Raw genomic sequence first — 19,980 nt, 5'->3', positions numbered from 1 at the left:
CGATTTTTAATAATTTTTTTATTTTTTACACTTTATTTTTAATATTTTAAAATTTAATTAAAATATTTTAATTTTAATATAATTTAATTTCTCTATATTATTAAAAAAACATATTATTATCACTAATCGGTTCGATTTGATTTTTTCGGTTTTTTTTTGATAAAAACCAAACCGAAATAACCGAAATTTCTAAAATTAAAAACCGAACCGAACCTAAATATATAAAAAATCGAACTAAATTTTTAAATCAGTTCGATTCGGTCGGTTTTTTCGATTTGAATCGAATACTGCTCACCCCTGTCTGTCAATGATATTGCTCATGTTCTAATAACGTCGACTCATTCTACGTATATCTCTCCTAATCATATTGTTTTTTTGTTTTCTTTCGTTTAAATTAATGAAGTTTTCTTCATATTTAAAAAAAAATAAATAAATATAAGAAAAAAGAGATCCAATATAACTGGCGATAGAAACAAAAGGTAGAGAGAGCTTGATGACTCCTGATACTCCGCCTCATTTAGTCATCCGTCTGCTTCGGCGCTTCGGCCTTCTTTCTGTCACATAAAGCACCTCCGTTTCTCTCTCAAGCTCATATACAAGCATATTACGACGCCCTCTCTCTCTCCCTCTCAACCTGAATTACGCGGATTTTTCAACTCTTTCTCTGGTATTTGTTTCTTCCTCTTTTCTTTTTCTTAGTGTTTCGACTTTCGAGGTTGGTTTCCCGTGATGTGTGCAGCTGATTTTGTTCTATTAATGGCTATCTCTTTTTTGGCTCGCAATAGTCTCTCTTATTAACGTACATTTTCTTAATTTTCCAATTTTAATTATGTGATCGTTTTAATTGTTAATGCTCCTTTCTTGATAGTGGGACACTGGGTTCTGCCCAACTCCAAACAATAAGGGTTCTCAATGGGCATTCAGATCATGATCTTATTTAATATTTAATGGGTATTTGAGGTTAACTGCCGACATAGTTGTATTAATATGACAAATTTGTATTGTGAATCCATTTAGAAACCTTTTTTTTCTCTATCTCTCCGAAGTTAACCATTACAGATTGCTTTTGGTTTCGTATTTGATGTGGATTAGAGTGAGTATCACACTTTACTTATGTGGAAGAAGGGAATGTGTCAATTAAAACCAAGAAATGATACATGTAGACCTGAGACTGAAACTTTTATGGTTCCGTTTGAAGTATAACATTTGGGAATAAACTTTCGAGAATTGATATATTTAACATATGTTTTCTTCAAGGCTTGTCATTTTCTTTTTGTTGCTTCATTATTTAGTAAGTTGTTTTCGCTGTTGTTGATTTCATTATTTAATTGTAGAGATTGAACTCAAGAAAAAGCATCTTCTATGTCTTCTTTGGGGAACTCTACAAATATATTTTGGCACGAATGCCCAGTTGGGAAGTCTGAGAGGCAGAAACTACTTAATCAGAAGGGGTGTGTTGTATGGATAACGGGCCTTAGTGGATCAGGTTTATGTGAACTCATTTCTTATTACTCTCTGATACATATTAGTTACCCAGCAGTCGAGAATTAGACTGTTTCATCAATTCAAAATACTTTCTATTTTTCACTAAAAAATATTTTAAAGGTCAGTCAGATAGTTGAATATTTTTTATGGGCTTTGTTTCCAGAATATGTGCATTAAAGTAGTTTTTTTCAATTTCAAAATATAACCTTTGGTTATGTAACCATTAATGTTGTTTCTCATAACTCACAAATTTAACAAGGGCTTACTGTTGCTTGTTTGCTTTAGAAGTGTAGATTACAAGTCACCCTTTCAGCCTTGGTGACTATATTGTTATATAAAAAGAAATGCTCTCATTGACCTAAACCTTGTGGTTCGCTGAATTGGATGCACCTCTCCTGGCTTTTGCTTTCCTGTAATATAGATGTCATGAATAAAGTTGAGCATCTAAAAATCTTCAACATTTGGTGTTGCTATTGGGCCTTATGGGCTGGAATTGGAATTTGAATATATTTGCATCCTGGAGCAGCCAAAGTACCTTGTCAAATAAAGGAGGGGATAGATGAATGAGAAGAAATCCCTAACATCTTAGGCACCACATGCAATGTGAAGTTGTTGAACTCATAAGGTTAAGATGTGGAGTGGGTATACTAACTCAAAATTTCTCCTTCACTATCTTTTGTGTATGTTTTTGTAAATTGTAAATAAATGTTAGCATATTATGGTGGCAATTTGCTAAAAATAAAATTCCTTTGTGAATTAATCATCAATTTTCATAGTCCACATAACTATCAAGGAAGTTGCAGTCTTACTGTGCTCTAAGTAGGTTGACCTGGCTATTATGATTTATGTTTCGCTGAATGTCCTTTATTAGTAGAAAACTTAGTTTCTTCATACTTGTTGTATTTTTTATAGGTGCAGTACCTCTTCACATACCTTTTATCAACTTTTCAGGGAAAAGCACACTGGCATGCTCCCTAAGCAGAGAACTACACTCTAAGGGGAAGCTGTCCTATGTTCTTGATGGAGATAACCTTCGCCATGGACTAAACAAAGGTCTGGGTTTCAGTGCTGAAGATCGAACTGAAAATATTCGCAGGGTTGGTGAGTCTGATTTTATATCATAACAAGATATTTTTGAAGTTTATGGCCATGAAATTTAATTTTATTTAATAGAAGTTTCATTGTCTCCAAGGTAAAGGGCAAATTTAGACATTTATATCAAACTTGGTTTGTGTACATCCATACATAATGGAAACTTTATGCAGCTTTCTGTTGATGGATGACTTACATTTCACTTGGAAGAGACTGATGAAAGTCCTGATTTAACTCAAAGTTGTAAGAATTTGGAAGGTTTTCTTAAATAAACTAGTAAATCAGTTCGAAGTGATCATTCAACTGGATTTATACATGGTTATGAGCACTTCTTCTAGCATAGCTAAGTTCTATTCTCTGTGTCTCAGTCATGGTATTCTATGGAGAATGGAGGCACCTTTGAGTAGCTGTTACAGAGTGGAGGAAGCTAAACATGGCTGGCCATTCCATCAGTTTTCTAAATTTGATTTATGGCGCCTGGATCTATCTTCTAGTTTTTCAAATTACAAATTTCCAATGTTCCATGTTCCATATTTTCAAATTGCAATATTCAAGTAGCAATAAAAGTTGAAATTTGTAATAAGAAGGAAAAATGATTTTTTTTTTTTTTGTCAAAGTAGGATTACATTAACTGACAAACAAGTTCCAAAATCTATTAGCTTTCTATTTGCTCAAGCATTGCAGATGTATGCAAATTGTTGGCTAACAAAATTAATTTCAACTAAACATGTTTTAGTTGTAATGGGAAGAATAAGGTTATGATGAAGTTCCATACTGAATAAATTATTAATGTCTCAGCAAATTTCATCCTAACAGTTAAAAGAATTATATTGGTTGTGAAGAGAATGAATATACCAAAAGTTTATGGTCATAAGAAGGTTAGCATGTGCTTAATTTCACTTTACTACAAGATGTGATAAGCTTAATGCGATTTTTATTCTCTGATGCATTTTTGTGTCAAGTATAATTAATTACATATTTTCTTGTTTTAGGTGAAGTAGCAAAACTCTTTGCAGATGCCGGTTTGATATGCATTGCTAGTCTGATATCACCATACAGAAAAGATCGGGATGCTTGCCGTGCAATGTTGACAGATGCAAACTTCATTGAGGCAAGGTTCCTCATTAATGGCTCTTATTATGACTCAGCAAATTTTCTTAAATATGGAAATGCCAGGTTTTCTTGTTCTGTACAGGTTTTCATGAATATGCCTCTGTCATTGTGCGAGTTGAGAGATGCTAAAGGCCTCTACAAGCTTGCACGTGCTGGAAAGATTAAAGGTGTTATCTTGAAGTATATCTTGATTGTTGCTTTGATATAATGACATGAGATTGTTGCTTGTTTATGCACCTTCCCCTGTAAAACCCACATTAATAAAACTAGAAAGATAAAGATTAATGAAAACTCACCTTAATGAAAGAAAGGATGTAAAACATAAGGCTAGTGTGTCATCTGTGTAACAGCAACTGCATTGTTACTGCACATTTCAGGCAAAAAAAGGAAAGATAAAGAATTAAGTTAAAGTGGAAAATAATTGCAGACTGGCTGAGGCATATTCCCTTCCAAAGTCAAATGATGACACTTTTACTTGTATTTAAGTTTCTTATACTCTCAATTATGAGTAGAAGGAATTCATGAATAGAGGAGGGATTGTGTAAAAGAGTGAAGAATTAGATCCTTTCCTTTTAAGATTTTTTAGCATACTTTAAAACTCCCTGCCTATACACCATCCGATCTCAAGAATTTCCCAACTTAATTTCTGACAAAGATCAGGGTTTCTTGGAGCATGGATTGCCCCAAAAATACATGTGGAAAACAGGAACAAGGTTATATGTCTAGAAATTTGGCACAAAGTAGGACAAGGGTCGGCTTCCTGGGATCACCTAGTTGGAGCAATATATGATATATAGAATATGGATCACTTTTTGGGATGATGTAATGAAGTATATGCTGAAAACTAGAAACGAACTAAGAATAATCACAAGATTTATAGTATTCTGTATGTATAATAAAAATTTAAATTAAATTGCAAGGTTAACTACTTCAATTATCAAAAGCATCCAAGTCTTAAATTTATAGCATGATAATGAAGAAATGATCTGAGATTTGTATAATGTATATGGTTTGGTTCTCTACCTATAATTGTTTGGATGCTAACTTTGATGTTTCAAATCACTGTGATCCATAATTTACATCGTTTGATAAAGATTGCAATTCACCAGGGTTTAAGCAATTTCTGGTGATACTAATCAACAGTTAAAGTGGCTACTAGTATTTCCTTCTGTTATTTGATGAAATGTGTTCTAGATTGCCGCACCTATAATGTAATCATTTTATTTTGCAGGATTTACTGGCATAGATGATCCTTATGAACCACCATTGAATTGCGAGGTATGTAGTAGTTAAACCGCCAGAGCTCCAAAATGTCGCAATAAGCATCTTAAGTGAAAAATAACATGAATTTCACATACCTTACTGTTATGTTACCATGCATGTTGAGCCGAATGTGATTTTCCTTTTCATGCAGATAGAAATACAAGAGAAAAATGGAGTCTGCCCCTCACCATTTGCCATGGCTGGACAAGTAGTGTCCTACTTGGAGGACAAAGGATTTCTACATTATCAGTGATCAACTCCACTAATTTTGCACCATCATTGTCATAATGTCGTCACACAATTAATTTATCATGTGTTTGCTGTCCTATCCATTTTAACACTGCCTGGCTAAGGGTGTCAGCAGGCTCTAACTACTTCACGAGGGATATGTTTGGAATAGATGATACATGTTTCAAATAGTACAGTTTGGTTTTATAGACTGACACTGCACTGTTAATGCTGTTGATTCATAGAGACTTGTTCTCTTCTCTGGGTTCACTGCAAACAACTCATTGTTCTGATCAAAATTTTCTTCTTTAGATATTAACTCATCCAGATGGTTATCAATCGTGTACATTACATTGATTATGAATGTAAGTTACTACATAAATTTCGAATTTAACTGATGCCCTTTTGTCTTTCTGCATTTTTTCCACTTTGTGTTGTATTGCTACCAGCCTGTTAAAAAGCTTGGTAATGCTAATGCATAGCAATTAGATGGTGTTCGCCCAAATGCAAATCCATCTTTAAGGCCTACTTCTTCAATGTTTGAGAGGGATTTTCTTAATAAGAACAAAAAAATCCTTTACTGAATCTTGTTTCTAATAAGAATTTTTTGCTTGAATTAGCGATATAGGATATGGATATTCAACTGTGTCACTAATCATTAATCTCTCTAATAAAAAATCTTACTAACTAAAAAGAGTAAGGCTGAAATGTCAAATTTATTCTTGTGAAATATACTAAATTTTAACTTTCGTCTAAATTTACTCATGAATTGTGGAGCCTTATTTGGCTGTAAATTTGACTTCTTGCTGAGACCAGGTGTGAATTATCAAAACCAGCGAATCAAGACCCGATTAAAAAAGTTCGAATTGCCACGACGAAGTTTCTTGTCTTTATTGATCATGAACGTTGCGTAAAAAACGACCCATCATCATCGATTACGACCTAAATGACTTTTCCTATCCGGTACAGCCAACAGAGAGACCGAAAAACAAAGAGAGTCGGAGACGGAGAGAGATGGTTTTGAACAGCAATTTGGTGGTGAGCATAGCCAATGTTTCGGCCAATCTATGCCAATACATAGCATGCAATCCAGAGCGGCTACGCAGCCACGAAGTCTTGAATCTGCTTTTCTGCTTCCCTCTCCACCATTTGGGTCGTCTCGCTCTCTCTCTGTGGACCTATCTCTGCTACAATCCCAACCCCGCCAATCTCTCTGATTTCGATTTCAACGACGACGATAATGATGATTCGCACTCTGACTGAATTCTTGCATCAGTTTCTTAGATAACCCATTTGTTTTCTTGTAATTTTGTAATGTTCTGAAAGGAGAGTTAAATGATTTTATATGAAGCGATGGGATGTATTGAATCTGGATTTCAGATATGCATTTCTAGTGAAACAGGAATCTTTTTGTTTCTTGGCTTGTCCATGAATGAAACTAGTAATGTGTTTGCCTTTGGGGTTTTGTTATCCTACTCCTGGTTCTGGATCCGAATAACCAGATTCGGGTTAAAAAAGAATTATAATTTATTAATTGAAAAATCAAAATTCATATTTAACCCGACATAAAGGGCAACACATGAAAAACTACAGCTTTTTCCCGTCGCTCATCTGCTCCATTTTCAAACCTTCAGAAGGCAGCTCAGCTCAATTGGAAAAAAAGGTTGGAATAGTAATTGAATTTAATTACTAATATTTAAAGGGTCGTTACGTGGCGTTGTCGTCGGTTGGTTGTCTCCTTTTGTTGCGTGCAGCAATGAGGACTACGGTGGTGCCGTGCTCATTCCCTATTTTTAGCCAATTAAATGTCAATAAAACCCACCTTTCTCTTCCCCTATTACCAATTTGCCACCCCTCTTTCTCTCTCGGTCATCGTCGCTCTCTTGCCATGGCCTCTGCAACTCAGCAACCAACTCAGGTTTTCTAATTTTTGTTCTCTAAGCTTTTTTCTTTTGACATTTGATTGATTGGGTATTAAAATCGGGTTGAGATTTTGGTCTTGTTATATTTAAATTGATTGATTGATTTCTTGATAGTATAAGCTTTAAGCTTTACATTCCAGCAGGTTATGATTTAACGCTTATAAATTAATGGGTTTTTAAGTTGTTCAATTTTTCATCAGGCTGTGTCCCCTGGGGATGTTAATAGTGATGCCAATGTGTTTCAGTTGATCCAAACTCACCAGGTAGGTTCTCTTTCCTTGTAAATGCTTAACAAATTAGTATTGATATATCCATTAATAGTTTTACTCACATGTGAACGTATGTATGTAAATTTCCCTGAGTGGTCTTGAGTTTGGCTGATTGTAGGAAAAGGCTGCTAGACTTCCTCCAGTTGAGGAAATTAGAACTGTGCTTTATCACAGTGTCCGTGGCATGCTTTCAACTTTTTCTCAGGTTTGTTGTGCTTATGCTGGTTTACAGATTTCAACTTATTAATCAAAAACAAAATAATGGGATTCCAAATTTAGCGACATGACTGAAGGGTGATGAACCGATGATCATGATTTAGTACACTAGTTTGATATGTGACAGGAACTATTAATGTCAGTGAAGGGCTAAACCATTTTGGTGATGAGTGAATAGTCAACACAAAGTCAAGAGTGCCAAATTTGGGCCTAAAACATTGCTGAAAGCGAAAGATCACAGATATTTGGATAAGATATGGTCGCACTGTGCATGAACTTATCTAAATTGAAGCCAATATGGACATCGAAGGGGTTGAGTCAGAAAAGTGTACAAGTCATTAATCTAAGGATTGGTATTGTACCATATGGTGGATGTAAATCCTAAAAATATCTGGGTTTGTTGAGTGTTGAAATTTGGGGACTGATGATGTACCAAATGGCAATCCTTTTTTTTTGTGTGCGTGTCTTAAGAGATGCGCATTATTTGGACTGGTAGATACGTTTAAAAGATCTACTTCTACTGGGGATAACTATAATTGTTATAAATTGCACATTGCTTTATACTAGATTGTGGCATTCATTGCTTGGGCTGCTTCTTTTAACTGTTTACTAACTTAAAATAAGTGCTTTTGATGACTAGAAGCTTGAGGGTTATCCATCAGGATCAGTGGTTGATTTTGCATGTGATGTCAATGGAACTCCAATATTAGCAGTGAGCAGCTTGGCGAATCATACAAAGGTTTTCTCTTAATAGCTGTTATACAAAAAATGATACTTGTTGAATGCATTTAAGAAAAAAAGTCTTACAACAAGATTGGTTGATATATTTATGTTTGGTTTCCCGAATTTGTTGAAATATCCCTGGAAAAAGTTCTATTGTGTGTGCGTAATAGATATGCTGGATAACGTAGTTGTCCTAGTCAATTTCTCCCTGTTACCTTTTTTCTTATATTTGTATAACTAAGCAAGCTACTCTTATGAACTTATTATTTTAGCCTTTGATATGGGAAACTTGGTCCTGTAAGATCCTATGACTGTCTGAAACTTGCTTTCCACAGGACCTCTTGGCTAATCCCAAATGCTCATTGCTTGTTGCTAGAGATCTGGAGGATAGGACTGATTTGGTAATCACCCTGCATGGAGATGCTGTTTCTGTAAGTCATTTTTATCTCCATTTCCTCATATGTTTATCATCTTAAACTTGTTTTGGCATGTCTTTTAGTGTCATGCATTTTCTATTTTGTAAGAGGGAATTAATATATTTGAAAATTCCGTTTCGATGAATTATTTAGGTTTCTGAGAAGGACAAAAGTGCCATTCGTACTGCATATCTGGCAAAGCATCCTAATGCATTCTGGGTAACTTGTCTCCTCTTATTCTTCAGAATGCTTTACTTTTTTTTGGCCAACACCCTTGCTTCATATCAAGGTCAGGACTAAATCATCATGTAAATATGAAGGTTGACTTTGGTGACTTCCAATTTATTCGCATTGAACCAAAAGTTGTGCGATATGTGTCAGGAGTTGCAACTGCTTTACTTGGATCTGGAGGTTTGTGTTGTTATGATCATTTCACTAGTTATAGTCCAAAATTTTTCTGGTGTGTTCTTGACAGTGACTTCTAGCATTCTTGAGGTCACTTCACCTAAGATACTCCCTAATGCTTTTGTTCCTGCATTTAAGTGCTATATTTATTTTTTGAGTCCCTTAGATATTACTTTACAGGATTTACCGTGTGTGCCAGGCACATGCACCAAGCTACTCCCAGATGTAGGCAACTGTTTGTGCATCCGGGCACACAATAATTTCTCATTAGTAAATTGTTTTTTACCATCCTTTACCACCTTCCTGTCTTATCTATGTTATTCTAAATGTTGCAGAATTTAGCAAAGAAGAGTATCAAGCTGCTAAAATTGATCCAATAGCTCAGTTTTCTAAACCTGTTGCAGTATGTTTTCCTCATACAATAAATGCATGCATGCTGAATATGTTTATAAATTGTAACTTTTCTCCCCCTTATTTCTTATTGGCTTCTTTTCTTTTATCAGTCTCATATGAATAGAGATCATGCTGAAGATACAAGGCTCATTGTCCAATATTCAACATCAATTCCGGTAATTTGTTATGTTATTAATTATTTGCTTTATTATCTAGGAACCAACAATTAGATGAAAGTCTGGTTTAAATGTTTTTCTTCAGGTGGATTCTGCCTATATACTAGACATTGATAGTCTTGGATTCAATGTTAAGGTATTGCTCATGTTTAACCATCGGTTTGTGTGCCTGCTTTGTGAGTATTTTAATTTGTTTTCTGCTTCCAGCTTATGTATTTCCTTCTCTAATAATCGGCATAATTTGATATGAACTTTGTTTCTTCTAAACTGTTTCACTTCACTACTACTTTGTCATTTGGTCTGAACTCAAATTTAACTGTTCCGTTTCCCCTCTGGTCAATGCTTTGGCCTCATATTGCTTCTTCTAGGCTGTTTATCAAGGAAATACTTACAAGCTTCGGATTCCTTTTCCTAGACGTGCAGAGGAGAGAAAGTAAGCACCTCAACCAGCAATTCTGGTCTCTTGTGAAAGTTGTATAATTTTTTTATGCAAGAAATCACATCAACTGTTCCTCTTTAACTTCTGCCACTCTTCTGCCATATGATATGTGCTGCTAGATTGTCATCTTAATGTTGTACTTCATACGTAGAGCTAATTATTGCCAACTTTGCTGAAGTTAATATGAGGATATTTTTTTCTATTGGATGCTATTATCAGGATTTAATTGACTTCATATGTATATATTGAAATCCTGCAGTAGTTGAAATCCTTGTGCTGCAAACTTATGAAGGGCTTTCTGCCCTACACTTCCTTTGTCAAAATCCTTCTGTCATTTGCAATGACTTTATATTGTGAGTTAATTGTCCTATTTGACTTCGATTTCTTTGTTTCTGATTAGCTTGTTTTCTTTTACTTCTTAGGGATGTGAAGACTCTAATTGTGGAAATGCTTGAAGCTGCTAAGTCTCAACTCTCAAGCTGATACAGTGCTGAAAAAGGGACCAAAAGGTGCACTTATCACTTATCTATATAACCATGCAGGATGATTTTTTTTAAGTATTTTATCAGTTTCTTATCAATAGAGTTTGTCATCTTAACTCTTAAGTTAAAGAACTTGCTATTCTGACTTCCTTATAAGCAAACCATGTGCTCATGTTGGACATTCTAACTTAGCTATTATAGTTTTTCAAGAATAAGGAGTCTTCTCCTTTTCTTTTTCTTTTAGGATAAATTTGTATTAGGTCCATGTATTTTGTTAGAATTAATCAATTGGTTCCTTCTTTAAAAATCGAATTACAACATTGTTATATTTTCTAAAAATTAAATTCTTCAGTTCCATTAGATTTCTATAAAATGAAAAATAGTCACTTATTTTAGCCTTGGTCAAAAAATGTAAATAGTATAAATAGTTAAAATTACAGGGACTAGGTAGCATGAGTAGTTAAAATTAGAAGTACTAAACAAGGTAAAAACAAGTTGATTAATATTTTTTTAATAAAGAAATCAAAGAGTTTGATTTTATAAAATAAAGGGACGTTTTAGTTGAGTTTTTTTTAAAAAATAGTTAATTGTTAATTTCAGCAGACTTCAGGGACTTTATAGTGATTTATTCTTTCCTTTATCTTTCCTTGTTTTTGGGAGAGAGGGAGAAAGAAAGGAGGGGCGGGGGATTGTAGGATATGGATGACAGTATTCTGAAGTTAAACAATTCTATATTTAGAACATCGAACTTAAGTTTATTGCATGGAACAAAAGTAAAACATAAATGAATTGCTTTCTTTTTTCCTTAGAATTTTTTATAATGGTATTCCCTGTGATCTCTTACTTGTGTTCTTGTGCTTGGCTTCCATTCTCCGTAGCATATAGGTCCTGGTTCATTCTGTGGACTACTGTTAATATACAATGCATCTACCTGTTTTAGCCATCATGCCATGTGAAATGAATTGTGATTTGCAGTGACTCATCATACCTATACTCTGAAATGTTATCACTTAGTAGACACTTACTGACTTGTATGTTTCTGTAGGTTTCTGCAGTACATCACAATCCCAGCCTAGTTTATAACTGATATGAACGACTATAGAATTCTGGAAGACAGACAAAATACACATAAACAGTTACCTGGGTCTTGGCGGCATGCTCCTCGTACATACTATGGACATTATACTTGGCCTACTCCATGAAAATGTTTGATTGCAAACTGTTGTAAAAATTTGTATAACCAGAAGACTAATATGCATGTTTCTGCTGCTCTAATTTTTTTTTTCCCAAGGTGAGAATGTACTGTATCCCCTCTGGATTTGCAATAAATGGAGCTGATAATTGAGATACGTGGACTTGTGCTTGGTAATGGTTTCTGTTTTAAGCAAATGGAGTCTGCAGAAAAGTTTTCAGGTGACATGATCATTTTGCTAATTAATCTCGTAGAATGTCAAGGCATGTGACAAGCAAATAATAGACATCGCTTAGCTCATTATATTCACTGGAGATATGATTCCTCTTAGATTCTGCGTGCTTACTCATGCGGCAGACAGCCTTTGCCAGTGCTCGCAGTGCCATTTCCATTTATGCACATCACCTGCATTATAAGGGCGATATAGTTTTGGCTGAACCATCTTATTTGGCTAAATTTGAACCTATTAAAATATGATTTTTATCACGTGCATCTGAGGGTGCATATCCCTGAAATTATGGCCCTGTAAAGAAGCTAGATCGGGTTACTGTATTTGGCATTCACAGACAAAATTTGGCAATTAAATAAGAGGTCGTTTATGGGAATGAGAAAATATAATAGGGAAACAAATAGTAAATGAAAAAAGAAATTATTTTCTCACTGATAAAAATGAAGCTTAGATCTGTACAACAAACAAAAGCAGAGACCTCTTCTTAGTGCTCTCTACCCTCTCTTCTCCGACTCTAAACATCTTCTATTCATCACATTACCAAGATCTCCAAACAAAAAAATTCCAAAAATTTCTAAAAAAAAAATAAGAAAGAAAAGTCTCTGCTCCTGTAATGCAACAATTTTCATTCTGAATCACTTTCCATACTTCCCATGCTTCCCATGGCTTTCAATCCTCTTGGTCTCTGTATCAAATGTCAATAAAAAGGCATCAAAAGAGAACCTAAAAGAGAGAATATTATTTTATTAAAAAAAAATTGATAATTCAGATCCAAGAGAGCATCAGATGAAATACCTTCTTAGAACTCTTCTTCTCTCTCACTTCATACCTCTCTTGGCACATATCAGTCAACCATGCTCCAGGACTCACCAACTGTATCACCCACCAAAAATTCCAAAACAAAAAACAGAGAGAGAAAAAGGTGAAAAATGATTACAACCCAACATCAAGCACGTACAAGGAAAGAAAATAAAAAAACCATTGAATAAAACCCAAAATAAATCAAACCCAAATCAGACCCCCCAAAAAAACCCAAATCACAGAAAACAAAATTCTTCCATTTTTTGCTTGCCCACCCATAAAAATCCTTGTAAAAAACTTTTCTGACAGAGAAGAGAGCCTGGTAACAGAAAGAAAAAGCATTTGTCAATTATCAGAGACTTACAAGCAAGCTTCTTTGGATGATCTTGGCCCTCTTTTTGGGCCGTTGAGGAAGCTTACAACCTTTCATAGCCATGAAATCCTCCTCTTTTTCTTTGCTTGACAGTGTGATATATAGCTTTGGCCAAACATGTCCTTTATCCTCTCCATTGTTACAATCAATTGAAATCTTCCCATTTTCATCCACACCCACTGACCCTCTTGTGGTGTAATACCTATCTTCTTTCTCCGGCGATGTCGATTTGCGGTTCTCAGTTACACTCGACCGGAGTGTTGCTGCCTCAGAATTCCTGTAGCAAACAGATCTGGGATGAGTTAAGATTTCCTATTTCTATCGTTGTTTTTTAGCCATATTTGTTATGATTTGGGATCTGAAAGCAGCACTTTTAAATTTCTCTTGTTTTCTTGTATTTTCCCATCAACCAAACAGGTGATTGCAAGAAAGTTCCGACCTTCGTCACTTTCTATATTCGCGGAATTCTCAACTGTCTGTTTGGTTGCTGAGAACAGGAAAACAAATCAGAATTAGGATATTGAAACGACATAAATCATACATATTGAACTTCATTTTCTCTTTTCTAATTTCCTAAGCAACCAAGCAGAAAAGAAACAAGAAACCTCTGCCAACCTCATCTTCTGAGAGAATTTCCCTCTCTATCTATTTGGTTGCTGAGAAAAAGAAAAGATAAACGAGTCCGAGAAAATAGTGGATTAAGAGAAACACCATTTTCCGAGTCAGAAACTGGCTCTTTTCCCCTCGGCAAGGCAACCAAAGAAACTGAACACCAATCTAACCTGGTAATACGATTGGATTGAGGAAAAGTTTCTTTCTCTGTAACAGGAGAAACGATGCGTCTATCAATCCGAGTTGTGATTTTCCTGTGAAACACACCATCGGATCTCTGTGAGATGATTTGAGGGCCTCTTACTCTCACACATCTAAGCCTCTTTTTATTCCCCCACTGCAAGAAAAAATCTGGCTCTACTGCTTTGTTTGCTCTCTGGTTTTTCTCGTCTTTATCCATGCCTGTCATCACCCAAAAATTAAATAAAATAAAAATGAAGGAAAATGGTGAGTTTTAGGACAAGAAATGTGTTGATAGAGAAAACCAGAAGAAACCAAAATCAGAGAAAATATAAAAATGGGTCAGAAAGAAGATAAGAGAAAAACAGATTTTCAAGAAGATGCATCAGAAAATGGTAGAAATGAGTAAAAAAGATTGAAGTTGGAAACAATTGTGAGGTAAACAACAAGATCTATGAGTGTAAATGGAAAATCAGGAAGGAATCCTCCTAAAATCATCCACCCAGATATTCAAAAGCGACTGACGTGTTACAGAGAAGGCAAGAGAGATGAAAAACATATATTACCCTAAGATAATTGCATTAAGAATGAAGGAACCCCTGAACAAATATGTAGAGAACAAGCAACGTCTACAGAAAACTCTCTCTCTCTGAAATTTTCTTGTTTGTGTTTGTTCTAGTAAGCTCTTCTCTGTGATTGTGTTTGAAGAGGCTGGTTATTTGTCTCTCTCAAATCTACCTTGGGAGTTTGTTTCTCTCAGCTGCGTGGGCTGCTCTGCTCTGCTCTGCTCTGCTCTTCTTCTTCTTCTTCTTCTTCTTGTGTTATCTCTCCCTTCTCACAGTATTTATCTCGCCCTCGATGGCCCTGCGTGATAAAAATAACTGCAGATTATTTCAACCGTTGGATTGAAAACGGACGGTCAGATGAGGGTACTGGGCTCTGTACTCTCCAAGCCCATTTTCCTTTTCACATGCTGTTTCGGGTTGTTACCCGCTACTTTAAATTGGGCTTTTTAGACCCAATGTTTTTGGGCTAATTGCTTTTCGATTTGGTAGCAATTGGGCCAACGGATCTCAAAACCACAACTCAATCTTTTACCTCAAATTTTGCAATAAATTAATTATTTTATCATAATACTAAATGTCAAAACCAAATTTGGTATAATTAAATGACCAAATTTACGTCGCATAGAAATAAAAATGTTAAAATTTTTTTTTATATATATATAAAAATAAAACAAATAAAAATTATGAAATAATTTTATATTTTAATTTAACTTTATTTTATAATGGTAAAAGAATTTACTTCTCTATTTTTTTATCTACTTTTTTAGATTTTATTTTTAAATAAGTAACTTTGTATAATTTCAATATTTCATTAAATATTTTTTCTGATTTAGTTTTAATGATTGAGTATTTCTAAAACATTAATTATATCCATAATATTTGTACATAGTAATATAATTTTTTTTTATTAAAATTTTAATATATTTTTTATTGCGCAAAATTTTAAGGAGTATCTTAATATATTCCACAGACATATTCATAATTCATTTCTTTAATTTTTCTTTTTCCAAATTAAAAATTGGAAAGCTGAAAAAACATGTTCATTCTTTCAAATTCTCTCATTGCCGTTTTCATCGGTAATAAAAATTCTTATATTGATTTTTTTTTTAAAAAATCTCTATATTTAGAAATTAATATTTATGTTTTTTTTAAACAAATATATTAATTATATTAATAAAATTTTATCAAATAAAGAGAAATATAGAGAAATATCATTTCAAACAGAGGGGAATATCAATCCAAACAGAGGGGAATATCAATACAAACAGAGAGACGATCGTATCTAATAATTGTTTAATCAAAGTATGAGTAATTAGAGTGATATATGTTATTTGTGAAAAATAATATATTATTGTACATAAATCATCTCATCCTAGTTTAATTAGTTTCAACTATGTATTTTTTTAAAAAAATAGAACTTAACCTATTACCTCATAGGTATTAAAGATTAGTATGGTGGTGTATTCCTCAATTGTTGAAGGATATATTAGAGTTAGAGAAAAAAAAGACTATATATTTCTTTCGTTATTGATTAGCTAATGTCTCTTTTCAGGACACTTTACTTACTTTTTCAATAAGAATATCTAGATGACATGTTTTCGTATATTTCATATTAATTATATAGTCAGTTAATTCAACGTGTGTATTAAGTAAGTTCGAATAAATTTTAGTTCAAATTTACGGGTGAATTACCTTATTCTTTTTGTATGGCTGAAATTTATATACTATTTTTGGGTTGATTGGTAGTTGATGTTGATGCTGCCATGCTTATGGTTTGGAATGTTTAGTTACAACTCATAATCACTTGATCCCTTCATCTAAAAGCAACCATTGATATGTTTTTCAATCAAATTACATTTTTATACATGTAACCACAAATTTGCACAACTCATTTCTTAAAGCTAACAAAGGAGTAAAATAGTCAAGACACTCAAACACACATTTTCTATTATCTCTATAATTTATAATTAAGATGTTTTTGGAAGTGATTTTTCTAGGGTTGTTGAATTGAAGTTGAAATGCCACCAACAAAGGCATATCAAATGAATAATGGGTTCCATCTCTTTCTATTTGCCAATTTGCTAAATTCAAATGTGATGATTGTTGACCGTTACAGAGGATAATAATACCCTAGAATTCAAATTTTTAAAATATTATCAATAGTAATTATTAATACACTTTAATTAAGAAAACTATTTTTTTTTCATCCTATTTCAATAAAAATTTAACATTTTTCTTCAGAGTAAATTTGTTTAATTTTTTATTTAAGAAAAGTCACTAAAGATTGAAAAAAAAAAGTGTGTAAAAGGGAAGAAAAGATAAGAAAAGGGGTGGTTTAAGGAGTAGAGAAGACCAAAGAAACCGTTGGCAACAGCTGGAAAGCACCAAAAGAAGCGAAAGCCACCCTGTCCCAGACAGCAATACTTGTCTGCTCCATTACCACCCCTAAATTAAGTATAACTCACATAATCCATGTGCCCTCCATCAACTGTCTCCACCACCGCCTCCTATATAAACCATCAACCTCCCCACTTCCTGCCACTCCACCACCACCACCAGTGTCTCACTTCCTTTTGCCTCCACAAATTTTCCGATCTTCTAATTCTATACTTTGTTGGGAAAGTTTTCATTTTCTCATCTACCAAACAGGAAAAAAAAACGCGATTCTACAATGGAGGCATTGAAGATGAGAGTATTTCTGGCTGTTGTGGTTGTTCTCATGGCCGTTTTTGCTGTTCAGAATGTGGGTGCTCAGGAAGCCCCAGCTCCAAGCCCTGCCTCTGATGCCACCGTTTTTGTACCTGCTGTTTTCGCATCTGTTGCAGCTTTTGCTTTTGGGTTTCTCTTCTAAATGGGTCTTTTATTTTATCTTCTCTTTGAATCTTTGTTGCTTGGGTTCTTGAAAATGGGTACATTCCGAGTTCTTTTGCTTTCTGAGCTCTTTGTTTTCCCCAGTTGATAGGGCTAATTTGGTATTGTAAATTTGTAATTGTGGGAGAGCAAGAGATGTGAGGGACTTTGATTCCTTTTGCTTTTTGATTTTTCATTTCTCATCATGTTATTATGACCATTTCTTTATTTGTATATTTGATGTGATTTGCTTAATTCTTCTTTGAAACTGTGAAATCTTTGACATGCAGAATTAATTGGAGAAAAAAAAGTTCAATAACACATCATAGCTATAAAAACTATAATTAAAAGGTTAAAAAATTAAAAATATAATTTGAAATGTGATAATAATAATTGATTTTAATTTGAGATTAATATTTAATATTTTTAAAAATGATTTTTTAGCAATAAATTTAAACCTTACAAATATCAAGCATAAAATAATACACAAAATAATAATCCATGGTAATATTGAACATAAAATAATAATAAATGTATTATTTGAGTAAATATTCTGCCGTAATTTTTATTTAAAAAAATAATAATTTTCATTTAAATAAGGAAAAATTACTTCTTAATCCCGGAGCTTTAACATAATTAATATTTTTATTCTTCTATTTTTACAATCCAACACTTAAGTCCCTCACTTTCTCTTCCGTCCAAATTCATAGTCCTTCCGTCCATTTAAACCGTTTGGTCAAAGAGTCAAAGGTGAGAGGTGATAATTTTTTTCAAAAATACCCTTCTCTCAATGTGAAATTTCTATTTTTTTCTTTTTTATTTTTTCTCCGGTTGCAGAAGAAGAAGAAGAAATTGCAGAAAGGGTAGAAAGAATAAGAAGAAGTTGCAGAAAGGATAGGAAGAAGAAGAAAAAAGAAGAAGAAGAAGTTGCAAAAAGGGTAGGAAGAAGAAGAAGAAGTTGCAGAAAGGATAAGAAGAAGTTGCAGAAAGGATAAGAAGAATAAGAAGATGCATTTGGATTTGGGTTTTGTGATTTTGAAATAGCAGGATTTTTAGTGAGGTTTAATTTTGTCAATTCACGTGTTCAACCAAACGGCTATTTTGAACGGAAAGACTATAAATTTGGACAGAAAAGAAAGTGAGGGATTTAAGTGTTAGATCGCCAAAATAGAGGGACAAAAGTGTTAATTATGTTAAATTTGAGGGACTAAAAAGTAATTTTCCCTTTAAATAAAAAAAAGAAATGAACAGAAGTTGAAGAATCGAAGCGAATCTTTCACAATCTATACCAAACCTTTAAAAAATGAAAAGTAAAAGGTGTCTGCACATGCCACTTGATTCCTGAAACGACACTCCACCACCTATTGCCTCAATTATTCATCTCTCTCTAATTTTTTCTTTTTAGATCCCTAATTCGGCTCCAACGCCTTCGCCAACTCCTCCTCCCTATCATCCACCTTTCTCTTTTCCTATCCGATTGTTCATCTTCATCATCGTGATCTTCTTCTTCTTGATTAAAATAACTGCAGATAGAGTAGCCATGTGAATGGTAATTGCAATTTCATATCTGGCTTAGTTAGGAGGCAGAGATCAAATGGTTTGATCAATCTATGGTTGGTAATTCACAATCCAAGGCCTTCTTGAAAGGACAATCTTGCGAATCTCACCATCAATTGTTCTCCGAGCAGCCTGAGCTTCATCTTCTTCTCCATCTATATTTACATTTTTTGTTTTTGTCCTCTCCTTTTTATTTAATTACAATGGCTCATGATGCCTTTGGTATGAGTTAATATTAATGATTAATGGTTTCATTCTTTCATGAATTAACTAGTTTCATTTGGGTTAATATTTTAATATTAAAATTTTAATTTTTTAATTTAATTACACGAATTAATAAATTTATAATTTTATTGAATAAAATTTTAAAATAATATCATAAAATCTAGTCATAACATTTAACAGTATAAGGAAATAAAGTGTGTTTTTGTTCATAGATCTGCGAATGATATCGTTTATGTTCTAGCAAAATCAAATATCGGTTCATTTTGAGTCAGGTCAATGAGTTTGGATTGATATCCCTCTCCTCATATTATTTCTTTAAATTAATGAAGTTTTCTATTTTTTATTTATTTATTTATTTATTAAATAAAAATTTTTAAAATTTCATTTTTTAAAAGTAAAAAAATATTTTTATTGTTAAATATATGGATTTTTTTTAAAGCATTAAATATATATATGGATTATAGTTTTCACATGATAAATTGAATAATTTTGTTTATTTTTTACCTATTATCTGTAAAAATTATTTTTTTATCCAAACATAAATAGTTCGATTTTTACAGAGTAAATTTATTAGAATAATTTGAAATGATTCCTTTACATTGATAATTGATATATTAATATAAAATAAAAAATAGAATTAACAAATTATTTTAAAAATATAAAAAAAATTTAAAACAACATCAATTAAAAATATTTTATTATATAAAAATTTACAAATTTCCATATAAAATAAGATAATTTATATAAATTTATTTTACTTTTAATTTTAAATA

The 19,980-nt window shown here is 33.2% G+C and overlaps 4 protein-coding genes and 1 non-coding gene across 9 annotated transcripts; 4 read left to right on the top strand and 1 right to left on the bottom strand.

Annotated features, from left to right (window-relative positions):
• Positions 1-456: 456 nt before the first annotated feature.
• On the top strand, positions 457-5,575 carry LOC110623571 (adenylyl-sulfate kinase 3). Of its 4 annotated transcripts, none has more exons than XM_021768564.2 (7): positions 459-667; positions 1,335-1,486; positions 2,398-2,586; positions 3,570-3,688; positions 3,773-3,857; positions 4,922-4,968; positions 5,105-5,575. In XM_021768564.2, exons 2-7 carry the CDS (start codon positions 1,363-1,365, stop codon positions 5,204-5,206), a joined length of 666 nt encoding a protein of 221 aa, XP_021624256.1. In that variant the 5' UTR covers positions 459-667; positions 1,335-1,362; the 3' UTR covers positions 5,207-5,575. The 4 variants fall into 4 exon arrangements, with proteins under 4 accessions (XP_043816380.1, XP_021624256.1, XP_043816381.1 ...); XM_021768566.2 differs by having other exon boundaries at positions 461-667; positions 2,437-2,586; XM_043960445.1 differs by having other exon boundaries at positions 457-667; positions 3,570-3,857.
• A 1,157-nt stretch (positions 5,576-6,732) lies between these two features.
• Positions 6,733-11,971, top strand: LOC110622297. 2 transcript variants are annotated; one of them, XM_021766764.2, is made up of 13 exons: positions 6,733-7,099; positions 7,304-7,366; positions 7,491-7,577; positions 8,232-8,327; positions 8,647-8,742; positions 8,881-8,946; positions 9,048-9,138; positions 9,468-9,535; positions 9,636-9,701; positions 9,787-9,837; positions 10,070-10,134; positions 10,563-10,649; positions 11,668-11,971. In XM_021766764.2, the coding sequence occupies exons 1-12, from the start codon at positions 6,938-6,940 to the stop codon at positions 10,621-10,623; spliced, it is 972 nt and encodes a 323-aa protein (XP_021622456.1). In that variant the 5' UTR covers positions 6,733-6,937; the 3' UTR covers positions 10,624-10,649; positions 11,668-11,971. The 2 variants fall into 2 exon arrangements, with proteins under 2 accessions (XP_021622456.1, XP_021622455.1); XM_021766763.2 differs by having other exon boundaries at positions 6,734-7,099; positions 8,229-8,327.
• A 476-nt stretch (positions 11,972-12,447) lies between these two features.
• LOC110622298 lies at positions 12,448-14,843 on the bottom strand. Its single transcript, XM_021766765.2, has 5 exons — positions 14,576-14,843; positions 14,000-14,231; positions 13,209-13,494; positions 12,839-12,916; positions 12,448-12,728 (listed from the first exon to the last, which is right to left on the bottom strand). Exons 2-5 carry the CDS (start codon positions 14,227-14,229, stop codon positions 12,669-12,671), a joined length of 654 nt encoding a protein of 217 aa, XP_021622457.1. The 5' UTR covers positions 14,230-14,231; positions 14,576-14,843; the 3' UTR covers positions 12,448-12,668.
• Positions 14,844-17,046: 2,203 nt separating this feature from the next.
• LOC122724500 (arabinogalactan protein 13-like) lies at positions 17,047-17,680 on the top strand. The gene has a single exon (XM_043959637.1). It carries the CDS (start codon positions 17,247-17,249, stop codon positions 17,424-17,426), a length of 180 nt encoding a protein of 59 aa, XP_043815572.1. The 5' UTR covers positions 17,047-17,246; the 3' UTR covers positions 17,427-17,680.
• A 1,310-nt stretch (positions 17,681-18,990) lies between these two features.
• LOC122724730 lies at positions 18,991-19,123 on the top strand. The gene has a single exon (XR_006352183.1). It is a non-coding gene; the product is annotated as a small nucleolar RNA U19 (small nucleolar RNA).
• The last annotated feature ends 857 nt before the right edge of the window (positions 19,124-19,980 follow it).

This window comes from Manihot esculenta, chromosome 9 (genome assembly GCF_001659605.2).
Source record: "Manihot esculenta cultivar AM560-2 chromosome 9, M.esculenta_v8, whole genome shotgun sequence".
NCBI classification, from domain to species: domain Eukaryota; kingdom Viridiplantae; phylum Streptophyta; class Magnoliopsida; order Malpighiales; family Euphorbiaceae; genus Manihot; species Manihot esculenta.
Note: the sequence above shows the minus strand (reverse complement) of the source record. Positions and strands in the feature narration are given on the sequence as shown.

Excerpts from the sequence above, each read along its gene's own strand:
- LOC110623571 (XM_043960445.1), top strand. The coding sequence starts at position 1,363 with ATGTCTTCTTTGGGGAACTCTACAAATATATTTTGGCACGAATGCCCA. Across the intron at positions 1,487-2,397 it reads AACGGGCCTTAGTGGATCAG|GTGCAGTACCTCTTCACATA; the intron begins GTTTATGTGAAC and ends TATTTTTTATAG. Across the intron at positions 2,587-3,569 it reads TGAAAATATTCGCAGGGTTG|GTGAAGTAGCAAAACTCTTT; the intron begins GTGAGTCTGATT and ends TTCTTGTTTTAG.
- LOC122724500 (XM_043959637.1), top strand. The coding sequence starts at position 17,247 with ATGGAGGCATTGAAGATGAGAGTATTTCTGGCTGTTGTGGTTGTTCTC.
- LOC110622298 (XM_021766765.2), bottom strand. The coding sequence starts at position 14,229 with ATGGATAAAGACGAGAAAAACCAGAGAGCAAACAAAGCAGTAGAGCCA. Across the intron at positions 13,495-13,999 it reads CAATCCAATCGTATTACCAG|GAATTCTGAGGCAGCAACAC; the intron begins GTTAGATTGGTG and ends TGTTTGCTACAG. Across the intron at positions 12,917-13,208 it reads TCATCCAAAGAAGCTTGCTT|TTGGTGAGTCCTGGAGCATG; the intron begins GTAAGTCTCTGA and ends TGGGTGATACAG.
- LOC110622297 (XM_021766763.2), top strand. The coding sequence starts at position 6,938 with ATGAGGACTACGGTGGTGCCGTGCTCATTCCCTATTTTTAGCCAATTA. Across the intron at positions 7,578-8,228 it reads TGCTTTCAACTTTTTCTCAG|AAGCTTGAGGGTTATCCATC; the intron begins GTTTGTTGTGCT and ends TTTGATGACTAG. Across the intron at positions 8,743-8,880 it reads TGCATGGAGATGCTGTTTCT|GTTTCTGAGAAGGACAAAAG; the intron begins GTAAGTCATTTT and ends TGAATTATTTAG.